This window comes from Pelophylax lessonae, assembly GCF_965119305.1.
Source record: "Pelophylax lessonae genome assembly, chromosome: 1".
Classification (NCBI taxonomy): domain Eukaryota; kingdom Metazoa; phylum Chordata; class Amphibia; order Anura; family Ranidae; genus Pelophylax; species Pelophylax lessonae.
In genome coordinates, this window is record NC_138768.1 from 624037747 (window position 1) to 624051091 (window position 13345).

Consider the following 13345-nt stretch of genomic DNA (forward strand, 5'->3'; position numbering starts at 1 on the left):
GTGCAGTTTTATCACACAGCACAATGCCATAGATGTTGAAAGTTTTTAGGGAGTGTGCAATTGGAATGCTGACTGCAGGAATATCCACCGGAGCTGTTGCCTGTGAATTGAATCATTTCTCTACCATAAGCTCTCTCCAAAGGAGTTTCAGAGAATTTGGCAGTACATCCAACGGGCCTCACAACCGCAGACCTGGTGTAACCACACCAGACCAGGACCTCCACATCCAGCATCTTCACTTCCAAGATTGTCTGAGACCAGCCACCCAGACAGATGCTGCATCAATCGGTTTGCATAACCAAAGACTTTCTGCACAAACTGTCAGAAACCATCTCAGGGAAGCTCATCATCCTCATCGGGGTCCCGACCTGATTGCAGTTCGTCGTCATAACCGACTTGAATGGGCAAATGCTCACGTTCAATGGCGTCTGGCACTTTGGAGAGGTCTTCTCTTCAATGATAAATCCCGGTTTTCACTGTACAGGGCACATGGCAGACTGTTTCTGATGCCGTGTGGGCGAGTGGATTGCTGATGTCAATCTTGTGAATCGAATGGCCCATGGGTGGGGGTTGGGTTGTGGTATGGGCAGGCATATGTTATGGACAACGAACACAGGTGCACTTCATTGATGGCATTTTGAATGCACAGAGAAGAGAGAACCGTGATGAGATCCTGAGGCCCATTGTGCCATTCATCCACGACCATCACCTCATGTTGAAGCATGATCATGCACGGCCCCATGGTGCACAATTCCTGGAAGCTGAAAACATCCCAGTTCTTGCATGGCCAGCATACTCAGTGGACATGTCACCCATTCAGCATGTTTGGGATGCTCTGGATTGGCGTATACAACAGCGTTTTTCAGGTCCTGCCAATATCCAGCAACTTCACACAGCCATTGAAGAGGAGTGGACCAACATTCCACAGGCCACAATCAACAACCTCATTAACTCTATGCGAAGGAGATGTTACACTGCGTTGGGCAGATGGTGGTCACACCAGATACGGACTGGTTTTCGAACCTCCCCAATACTGTAAAACTGCACATTTTAGAGTGGCCTTTATTGTGGCCAGCCTAAGGCACACCTGTGCAATAATCATGCTGTTTAATCAGCATCTTGATTTGCCACACCTGTGAGGTGGATGGATTATCTAGGCAAAGGAGAAGTGTTACCAGATTTAGACAGATTTGTGAACAATATTTGAGGGAAATAGGCCTTTTGTGTACATAGAAAAAGCTTTTAGATCTTTGAGTTCGACTCAAGAAAAATGGGGGCAAAACAAGTGTTGCGTTTTTATAATTTTGTTCAGTGTGTATCCCCACACTAGATCTCCAGTATATTCTCAGCCCATATGAATGCAGTAAAAATAACAGAAGTATAATAAAAATCCTGCGAGAGGTACTATTTATAAATTTGTGTTTTTATTCAACACAAGACCTTCTGCGATAGGGTATTTATGGCTTTACAAATACCCTCTGTTAGTCCCGGTTCACACTAATTCGCAGCCTGTTCCCTCATCGCAAACGCACCTCTGGCAGTTCACACTGCCATATGCGATACGCAGGGGGTGTCAATTAAATGTTAATGACACCCCCAGTTTGATCGCATATCGCAGTACGATCTGACAGTTCGCACAGGATCGGATCGCACAAGTGTGAACCACTGTGCGATCCGATGCGGCTGGAAAAAAGGGTCATGTGCGTGTTTGGTGCGGATACAGTGCATTCGCACATCTGATCGCATGTAATGAAGGAGCAGTGCGCTCCGAATTACATGCGATCGCCGCACTCGCACAAATGTGAACCGGCCCTTACATGTCTCATAAATGTCTTGATATAAATAAAAACACATTATGAATGGCTCTTCTCACATGTGTATTTTATTTTTTATTTTCATTGAGTATTTGAGCCCCTGGTGGAATGAAATCACGGGCAAAGATCTCACCTATCCTCACTTTGTGGCCATTCAAAGAGAAATGCAGGATCTGAAAAAAAAAAAAAAAGTCCTACACATTGAGGTGGATACAGCATCTGTTTCCCGTCACCTCAGACCGCTGATCACTCATTTCTCAGTTTCTAGTGAGCTTAGTTCGGTGTCAGCTAAATGCGCGTCGCAGAAGCGTAGAATGAAGCGCATTCCTGTGATCCACAGGAGAAGTGGGGCCAAAAGAACTTTGGCCCTTCTTCTTCTCCTTTTACTGCATTATATTTTTCTTTTCTCTGACAGAGAAGTACAGTTGTTAATAAACAGGCTCTTCTCTGAGAGCTTTATCCACAGTGAAGAGCTGTCATGTGTAAATGCAGACTGGATCACTTCATAAACCAATCTATATAATTCGATTTTATTGTGCTAGGATAGTCCTATGAAACAAATTCTCATAGACTGCTGAATGTTGTTAATAACATACATATTAAAATACTGAAGAATATATATTTCTTTATTTCTAAGTGACCAACATTCAGCACATGGGTTCCTTTCTACATCTCCACACCGTCGAAGTCCATTGAACGGTAAGCTGTTTTAACTTTCTTTTTCTTAACTGAACATGAACATCTGCCATATTTAGTTTTGTGAAGCACCTTGGGCCAAGCTTGTCAATCGAATCACTAGCTAGTTTTAGCCATGCATGGCTCTCTCTGTCAGCAGAAGAGAAAAATAACGCTTCTATTTTTAAATGGGCTGGAATCCTGAAGACAAACCCTTCTGGTGTTGGTGAATGTTACTCCCTGGGAGACATGCCTCTCACATGATCAAGTGTAGGAGATGGGTCACTGCTGCCATCTGTTGTTATGCCTTTAGAATTGCATCTGGAACTCTCCATGGAATAATGCGATTCATTTTTTGTTTCAAATTGACTTTTTTATAGAGCTTGCAGTCACCATTTCTCCAAGTTCTAAAGGCTTGCTTATATTTGCAACTGCATATGAACCAGCCACCTTCTTACTGCAATTCAATTTCCAAAATTCCATAGACTAGGCAGATGCAGGGAGAATATGTAGCAAGTATTGTGTGATCTTATTTGTAAGAGTATGTAAGTAATCGGTGTGTGTTTTTTTTTTTTTTTTTTTTTTTTTTTTTTTTTATATTCAAGGTTTTAGCAAAGAGAGTAATGGTTTGGAACGTAGTAGATATGAAGATATGCTGTCTCCAGGTCCTCGGGAGCCATCACTTAGTCCCTCTGGTCGAAGGTATTTTACAAGGAGAAAAAATATTGTCAGAAATAGATTTGAATATAGTTCTAAATATAAATGTTCACTGGAATCTGATGACTCCTGTCTTTCTAATCACTGGTGAAGTTGCAGGATTGTAAATGTTAAAGTGTTACAAAACCCTGGGCCCTGCATTCACTATATCTGGTCTCCCACAGTACACAGAACATGGAAATGGAATAATTTTAGTAAATCTAAACTGCTAAATACCTTTTCTCATCAGTAGTATATAGCAGTCTTGTGACTTCCTAGTAAAGCTTGTAGGAGGAGTTTTTATACTGCACTGAGCTGGGCTATCAGGATCCAGAGCCCCTGACCCTCTGCCTGAACAAATGGCCCTGTGCTGATCACATGCACCCTCCCCCAAAAAAAAAAAAAAAAAAAAAAAAACTCTTTAGTACACCCCAAACTGGGCATGTACAGCTTGACTCCTGTCTTATGCGGACATGTTCTGGAGTCAGTGGAAGAAGAGGAGGATCTGTGCATACAAGATCAAACAGCCTTTTTACACAATGCATAAGATTAACCCCTTAGGTTCCTCAGTGAGTATAACAAGCATGCTTATTTTACTGTTGTGGGATTAGTAACAATTTTTAAAGTGAAACGTTAGGAGAAAAATTATAGAATAATAAAATATGAACCCCAAAGATGATATAGTCCATATAGTATAGAAGAGTATTGACCTTTTTTTATACTTCGATTTCATGTTGTCATAAAATACTTTTGCTTGGGTGTAGTTTCCAAGCACTTTAACAACTTAACCCCCAGGCCAATTCTGAGACTTCTCACATACATGTAAAAATCTGCATTTAATTTTTTTTTATTTTTTTATTACCAGATAATTACTTAGAACCCCCAAAATTTGTATATTTTCTGAAAACAAAGGCATTAGAGAAGAAAATGCTGGTTGCTGCAATCTTATTTATGACACATTATATTTGCTCAGCAGTCTTTTTTAAACGTAGATTTTTTGGAAAAATACACTTTAATGAACTTTAGGGCACACAAACACACAATTACACCCTACTGTTTGGTAAACTATAAAATATGTTGCAGTGAATAGATACCGAACATTGCTAAAACTATGGTATTTAAAAATTTCCATAGGCAACACTTTTAAAGCCTTTACAAATTACCAGTATAGAGTTACACAGGTCTGGTGCTAGAATTAATGTGCTCACTCACACATACACTCGACATTCGTGTCACTTGTGTCCTCTTAGGTCACTGTTTACATGTGTGCGCTTTTGCATATGTGTGGGGGGGAACAGGGGTGTGTTTTTTTTTTTTAATTTTTATTGCTATTCCAAGGGATGAACAACATCCCTTGGGACAGCAGGGGCAGTGACATACTTTTTACTGACTTTACTATTAGACCCCAGATCTCTCCTCTGCCCTTAAAAGCATCGGATCAAATAGATGTTCCTCCTCCATCTCTATAGTGTGCCGGCCTGACCACTGGTTTCAGTCCTGAGCTCCCTAGTGGTACAGGAGAGCCTGGAAAGGAGGGGGGTGGGGACTACATGCTGCCACATGTAAAAGTAATCCAGCAACTGTAAAGAGCATTATAGAGCATCACCAGCTCCAGGAAAAAAATAAATAAAAAAAAATACCAGGGTCATGACTGCAGCTTCAAACAATAACCCTGATATATCCACTGAAACCCAAGGACAATATGGGTACGTTTGGGGGAGGTGGCTAAAAACTCGATTTTTCTCTGCGGCTCATTGACAGATAATGCTCCAGATCTTCTTGACCCTTGGATTTATGCTGCCTCCTACAGGAGTAGGACACTAGGCTGAAAAAAATTTGACTGCACCTATAGGGCAGTCCCAGGGGGTATACTCCCACTTCCTGCTATAGGTCTTCAGTTTTGTAATAAGCAGTGTCAGAAGAACATAAAACCCAAGTCCAATAGACGGGTGGGTGCTGTGTCTGTCAACGAACATCAGAGAAAAGGATTTTACGGTAAGACAAAAATCCAGTTTTCTCTTTCGTTCATTGATGGACACAGCTCCAGATCTTCTTGACCCTTGGATGCCCCAAAGCAGTGTCAACATGAGGGGTGGGAAGAATACAGAAAGAAAAACACACTCCCCAAAGGCTAAACATGGCCAACTAGGTAAAGCAGGAGCTCAACCAGGAACAACTGAAGCTTACCTGACAAACACCCTCAAAGAGGACTAAACCTCTCCAACAGCGGCCTGCAAAACCTTGCGGCCAAAAGAAGCATACGAAGATGCCAACACATCCACCTTATAACATTTTTTGAAAGAGTGCACTGACGACCAGGTGGCCGCCTTGCAAACCTGCACCACCGACGCCTGATAACGTAAGGCCCAAAAGGCACTAAACGCTCTCGTAGAATGCGCCTTAACAGGGAAAGGAGGATCTTATTGTCTTATTGGAATAGGCCTGCACCACCGTCTGCTTGATCAATCTAGAAATTATCGCAGCAGACGTGGCCAGCCCCTTACGGGGTCGATCTGTAAGAACAAAAAGAGAATCCGATTTAAGGAACGACTCAGTCGAAGCCAGGTACACCCTTATTGCCCAATCCACATCCAAAGAATGTAAGGAAACCTCTTTAGGATGCTTAGGACACAAGGAAGACAACACAATGTCTTCATTTAAATGGAAATCAGTATGACTTTAGGAAGGAACAACTGGCAGGGACGAAGCACCACTTTGTTTCTGTGAACCACCACATAGGGTGAACGACAAGACAACGCAGCCAACTCTGACACTCTGCGTGCGGATATAATAGCCACCAAGAAGGCTACCTTTTGTGACAGAGTAAGCAGAGAAACCTCACAAATATTTTCAAAAGGCGGTTTCTGAAGAACCGACACCACCAAATTGAGGCCCCACGGAGATAACCGAGATCTCACGGGGGAAGCCAGGTGGCGGACCCAGGGTACAAGGGCCAAAGGTGCGAACAAAAAAATTTGTGGCCAATGGGTGCTGAAAGAAAATCACCAGGGCTGAGATCTGGCTGAGATACCCAAAGCCAAACGCTGATCCACACTTGTTTGGAGAAACTCCAAAATGCGAGACACCGAAAAGCAACAGGGGGAGACCCCCCCCCCCCCCCCACCCAGACTCACACCAAGCAATGTACGCCCTCCAAACTAGATAAAACCTCCCAGAAGTCGATTTTCTAACTTTTAACTGCATAGGAATCACTGATTTAAGACACCCCTCTATCCTTCATCACCTGGCTTTCAACAGCCAAGCCGTTAAAGCCAGCGACTGTAAAGCAGGAAGGAGGATCAGTCCCTGAGCTAACAGATTTTCTCTGAGAGGAAGTCTCCAAGGGTCATCGGCGACCAGTCGCACTAGGTCTGCATAGCAGGACCTGCAAGGCCATTTCGGAGCCACTAGGATGACCGGAATCCCTTCTGCCTCGATTCTTCGCAGAAGTTTTGGCAGAGTTATCGGGGGCCACAAGAACATCTGTGGTGTCTGCCAGAGGATCTGGAGACCTTGCTACGAACCTCTGCACCTTCCTGTTGAGACGAGAGGTCAACAATTCCACATTGGGAGTCCCCCAATGGAGACACAGTTGATGAAACTTCATCTGGCGGATAGACCATTCTCCCTGATTCAACGTCTGCCGACTGAGGTAGTCCGCTTGCCAATTTTCTTCCCCCGGAATATGCACAGAACAGGGGGCTGGAACGAACCATTCTGCCCAACTTGGGGGTGGTCAGCAGAGGGACCCAGATAGTGAGGGGGAGCAACATGATGGAAGGAAGGGCACTCGGGTTTCCGACACCCCGGAAACCCACCAAACCGGAGGAGGGAACACTACTCGCCACACCTTTGGGACTGGGCGGGCACTGCATCTTGGAATGGGGGTGCTGCGGGCCAGAGGCACGCTGTAACTCAGGTCATGACCAGGGCTATGGGTCCTCGTGTGGCGTTTAACTCGCCGGCCAGCCCCGGTCTAGTGGGGCTATGTCGCAGCCAACCTAGCGCGGAGTTAAGGTTGGGTCGCGCTCGCTGGCCAGACTGGGAAGGCCATAAAGATCTAGAATATCCAGTCCGTCTCCCAGTCCAGCAGTTGACTGTAGTTCTCACAGGAACAGAAAATAATAAAATAAAACAGTTTAAAAAGGAAAAAAATGCTACGACCAGAGATTCTAGCAAGGAACTAGGTCCTTACTTCTGACTAGGCAGAAAAACTGAAGACCTATAGAAGGAAGTGGGAGAATACCCCCTGGGACTGCCCTATAGGTGTAGTCAAATTATTTTCTGCTTTGTGTCCTACTCCTGTAGGGGGCAGCATAAACCCAAAGGTCAAGAAGATCTGGAGCTGTGTCCATCAATGACCAAAAGAGAAAAGGGGTGCTTTCTTACCTTCTAGTGTGAAAGGGGAGACTAAACTGGCTGTGTACACACCTATGCATTTGTTGAGCATAGCTTTGTCCCATGCTGTCCAAGCCATGCAAATCCAGTTAGACAGAGCCTCGGACTGGAGTGAATCTGAAACGCATACTCTGGATGTTCTTATCTGTCCACCATCTATGTTGTAATCTAGTTTTAAAAGAAACCTGTGCTGAGAGCATTGCATATGTATGCTGTCATTGCTAACCTTTCAAAAGGTACAGAGACAGCCAGGCAGCTAGTATTTTTTTGGAGATCTGCATTGGCAGCCCCACTACTTCTATCAGAAGCATGTTAAACTTCTGTAATATGTCCAGGTATAAATGCACTTTAAAGGATAAGTTCACCTTTTTCAGGTGTGCAATGTCAGGCTTCTACAGATGAGCCCTGCAGCTTTTAGCCCCTCATCAGTGCTCTTGCAGTTCATTCAGAACTACAAGTAGTCTGCCACTGTGGCTAATGGTAATTATAATTAATTCACAGGAAACTGTGAATGAATGATGTGGCTGTGTGGGCAGAGCTCTCCACTGCCTCAATTTTTGAATTGTCACGGTGGGGTGGGGTGGAAAGAGGTGGCAGCAGCTGGAACAAAAAAGGGTGGAACATGTTCCAAAAGGTGAAGTTATCTTTTAGGTGAGAGTATCCTTGCAATAGCTCATAGGTACCCCATCGGAACGGTACACCTTGATCAGGCTTGCGTTTCCACCATCAACAGTACCTCAACAGTGTAGCTCCACCCTGTTGGTACGGTACTAATGTGCTTGGTATCCCAACGAAAGGGTCCCAAAAAAGTGGGACGGTTCAGAATTGGGATACCATTCACAACTTTTGACAATGGAAACCGCAAAAATTGCATACCTATCCATACCGCTCAGTGGAAACGAGGCATTAGTATCAATCAGGTGTGTGTGTGTATGTATGTATATGTATGTATGTTTGTATATATGTATATATGTGTGTGTGTGTATATATATATATATATATATATATATATATATATATATATGTGTGTGTATATATATTATAATTTTATTTATATAATATATTTTTTTTATTTTTAAAGGAAACATACTGCTGATGTAAAACAAGACGTTCGTTCACCAACACTTTCATCTCGAGGTCTAAAAGAATACAATGTTAAAGCGATGCCTATGAACAAACAGGAAAGTCCTCGAGATTGTTCTCTTCGCCTGACCTCCTCCTCATCAGAAAATTGTTGTTTGCACAGGGCACATTCACCAGTGTCACAGCACAATGGGCTAACGAATGCGCTGCTGCATGCACCCATCAGTCCTTCACAGCCTATCCCACAGGGCAACAGAGTCCAGTATATGAATGCTCCTTTCTTTGCATCGAATGAAAACCTGTCATGCCACAGAGATGACAGCAGCTGCACCGGAAATCACGACTTTAACAGTTTACCGCCTCCTTTGCCCCCAAAGAAATACTCTCGGAGTGCAGTTTCGCGAATTGAGCAAACGTTTGCACCTGCCACCACTGCTGCCCATTCAGAAACGTTGTCATATGTTCATTCAGCGAGCATGGAAAGACTGTCACCTGGTGATTTTGGGAGGCCAGACTCTGACATCGACTACTATCCAACAAAAGATACATTTCACAGCAGCGACCTGGACCTGCACACACCACATTTGTCTGGTTCCTCAGCATATGACTATCGGTCAAAAATGGTTCAGCAGCCTTTGGGATTAGATCAAGTTTCCCATGGTAGTGATACAGTTTCACTCACTACATACTTTTCTGTGGACAACTGTATGACTGACACATACAGGCTAAAATACCACCAGAAGCCAAAGGTATATATGACTGAAAGTACTGTTTTCCACCGAGACCCCGGTCACTTACAAGTTACAGAAACTCTCATGGAACCTTCCTACCCCAGAGCCTTGGATAATGGTCATAACACAATAATACGAACAAAAATGCCATATGGAAGTGTACCTTGTAACAGATAGACATTTAGGCCTTGCGTTTTTAAAATTGTGAAACACTCCACATGGAGCTTTCAACTCTACATGGTCAACTTGGATAATATCCAGGACAGAGCCTGCTCAGCTCTGGTGAGCAGTAAACTCACTTTAAACAGACATTTTTATGCTAGAATGAAGTCAAGTCAGATGGAGTCTTAACTGCTTATTTAAACAAGCTGTTTACTTGGTAACTTTCCATCCTGACTCCCTCATTATTGGTATTTCTTTGCACATTGCCTGGGTCTAATGGTGTCTTGTGCTTTATGCTAATTTACAAAATAGCTGTATACCTGTAACTGTTTTGTACATGGTTGAAGCGTTCTGAGAGAGGTCACCTAATTTCCTTTTTGTTGATAAGTAACAAGAAGGAAACCTAATTTCTCCTGCTTGGAGATCACATTAAAATGACAGGCACTAATCTCATAAACCAAATGCACAAAATCTAGTCTACTAGTTCACTAATCAGGTAACTCACACAAATTACATTCTCAATCTTTATTAATAATCCAGGTAAAGAAAATTATCTTTTAAAATTTTAAGACTTTGTATTTATTTTTTTTTACATGAACTTCAAGAGTTTATTAAAAGCACAGGTATAGCATATGATATGATATACTAAATCTCTACAGTAGAGTATAACGTCTACATATAGAACATAAATCTAGACAAGGAAGTGCAAAGCAGGTTGACTTATTGTACACAACTGAACCTGTTTTGACCTCCTACACAGGAAAGCTTATGATATCTATGGTTTTGGAAGACTGTTAGGGTATATTACTCTCAATAATAGTTTGATCTGTTTTACGACCACCTATATTGTATGCAAGTACTCCTTAGAAAATAATCATGACACACTTAAAGCTTAACTCCAGACAAACTGCTAAATACACAGAGGAAATGCATACATTGGAACTGCTTTACCTGCCAGATGATTTGTAGTTCTGTCTATCAAGTCCTAAGATTTAAACAGCTCTCTGCCAAACAGCAAAATCCTGATTGGCAGAAGACCTGATTTTTCTGTGCTTCAGTTTTGCAAAACGTAGAAATCTTGTTCCTCACTAAGCTGGTGACTGGGCAGTGAAAGGAATGGCAGCAGACTGAACCCATCTGTCACTCTGCTCTGTACTCCTATCAGTAAGCTTACTGCGCTGGAAACATTTAAAGCTTTTGCTCTCTGCTAATGTGAGGTATGTGTCAACTGCAAAAGGCTACTACCAAGCAAGATTCAGGTACTTACCCTGCTTGGGTTAGGGGAAAAAATACATTTAGGATATATTGGTGAATACTGAGCTGCATTGTTTGTGTCTTTTCCAGTCTTTTCCAGTGCCTGGAGTTGAGCTTTAATGTGTATGACTTGAAAAATGTAGTTTTATTACCTCCTTTTATAAAATGTCTTAGAAATTGTTAATGCACTATTTTCTAAATCTAACTGCTGTGAAAATCTATACAACTCCCCTCTTCCTTTGTGAAAGAAAAAAATAGCACCTTTTTCTTATATTGGTAGGACTTAAAGCTGCCTCATTGAATCTTTGTGTTCACAGAGGTTTGTTCAAGAATTCCGATTGGAGCAATGTAGTGTTTTTCCTTCGTGTACTACATATCTCCCAAAGATAGTGTTAGGAATAAGGCTTCGTAAATCGGTGAGCGTGAAAGTTGCATATTAGGTGCTTTCCGCTGTTTAACACATTTGTGTCTGCAACTGATAAAAGCCCAACTCCAGCTAACACAATATCAGGTTTTTATTGCTATTTGTGCCTTCCTATCAATGTACCCCCCTCTCCCCAGCAGAGTCACGGATGACCAGGGAAAACTGATAAAAACTCCAACTTTTCCTACCTGTTTGAAACGTGTTTTTTTTTTTTTTTTTTTTTTTAGTTTTAACATCTACTATCCTAACAATACATAAAATGAAAGGACCAGTAAACCTTAAACCCAGGTTGACTTGCATAAGAATTATTGGGGAAGTAAAAATATAAAGTATTATATTATAATGTTCAGATAGTAGAATTTGCCCTTTTCAGGCTTTTTACTCCAGAGGAACCCTTGAAATCCATTTTTAGGCCTCAGGGAACACCTACTAAAATACATTTATCAAGGGTCACTGGGAAATTTCTCCTTTTATTGATGGCTCAATTGGAAGAATGCCCTCCTTACAATCGTCAGAGTGCCTATATAAACGGCTAAAAGGATTATTGGTGTCATCCCGCTGGCTTTGCAAAGTGGCTTTAGAACTGGAACTAGGTATCATCAGATGGGTGATCAGTCATCCACAGCTCAAGGAACCCCTAGCCTACTAATACATTGCTTTTTGTTTTTTGGCTTGCATATGTTTTATGCATCAGGGCAGTGCCATTCAGCATAATGAAATGTAGTAATATGGAAGTACATGCCTTAATCGTGTAGTTTCGATATCCATAAATGGCACCATTTTTTTTGTAAGAGTTGCTGTTAGATTTGTAAGCCTATAGATAACCTCGCCAGTACCAGCCTGCCACTAACGCCACATATCTCTTCTGAGTCTGCTGGACATATGAATAAATTCTTAATTACGCAAAACAAAGACTTCCCAAGATAATGCTTCATGGGTGCCACAACTATGCAATCTGAAAACAGGCAAAGGATGGTTTCAGAATGTATGCTAATTGAACACAGAGTAGATGCTGTGGTATTTTGTAAAGTTTACCAGGGTAAACTAAAGTTTTCTTTCTGCTGGCAAACCCTAAAAATCTTTCCAGAAAAGGGCTGCCCCCCATATAAAACCTTTATATGCAACAGAGGGAAATCCTTGTTCTGTGCGCTTATTTGCTGCACTTAAGCCAGCATTTGATATATGGGGAAGAGTCGGCACTTCCAAGTGACTGAACTTCGCTACCAGGTGGCATTACTGGAACTTCTGAAACTGGCATTCCCAAAGAAGCGGAGATCTCTCATTGTTACATTGAGTGGTCTATGGAAATAGTTTTGCATTAGCAGTTACCCTGGGAATTTTTTTTTTTTTTTGTTTCTGAAAAAAAAAAATCTTTCTACTCCTTTTGATTCTGCTTTAGTTGTTATATTACATACTTGTCAAGGATCTGTGGCTTTTTGCTTGTGATCGTTTTAGCTTTAGAACAGAAGCCCTGATACTAAAAGCCAATTCCAATGCTGCCTCCACATTTGCAGACAAGGCACTAACAGGTCAGGTTTTCATACAGTACACTCCAGTGAATTTAAAACATTTTACTCTTAAGTTTTAGGTTAAACGGAACTAATTTTTAGTCACCTGTATTTGTAAAATGTGACCTCTCTAAATATTTGTATGGCTTTGCTTCTGTGCCTATTTAATATGTATTCTATGTGTATTGACATTGGAATATAGATTTGTACGAAAAGGACATTTTAATTTTGAATCGCTTGTAAAATGTGAAAACTACAACGTCATAACATTTCTTCTTGTTTTTATGTGCTGGATTTTGAATTTTAACTGCAGTTTTTACTGTTTGACATGCAGTGTGTTTAAATTTGTTACTTTTTTTTGTAAACTTTTGTACAGTCTGAATTAGACGTTTGATATTGTGTTCATATCACAAGGAAGTTAATGTGCAATATTTAATGTTTGAAATGCTTTTATAGTGATTTATTTACTAACCATATGAGCCTAACAACCTAAGAAATATTTTTATAGAAATTATTGGCGGGGTATCATTTGCACAACAGTTCTCCCTTTGTTTGGCCTTCATCCAAACCCCCCCCCCCTTTTTTTTTTTTTTTTTCTTC

General features: G+C 41.6%; 1 protein-coding gene across 1 annotated transcript in view; it reads left to right on the forward strand.

Moving 5' to 3' along the window:
* The window catches only part of USP53 (ubiquitin specific peptidase 53), a 73197-nt gene extending 63146 nt beyond the window's left edge, over positions 1-10051 (forward strand). Inside the window, exons 13-15 of the mRNA XM_082242999.1 lie at positions 2452-2513; positions 3095-3191; positions 8665-10051. Coding sequence (XP_082099125.1) covers positions 2452-2513; positions 3095-3191; positions 8665-9574 — 1069 coding nt within the window. The 3' untranslated portion in view covers positions 9575-10051. The remainder of the gene's footprint in view (positions 1-2451; positions 2514-3094; positions 3192-8664) is intronic.
* Positions 10052-13345: the final 3294 nt, after the last annotated feature.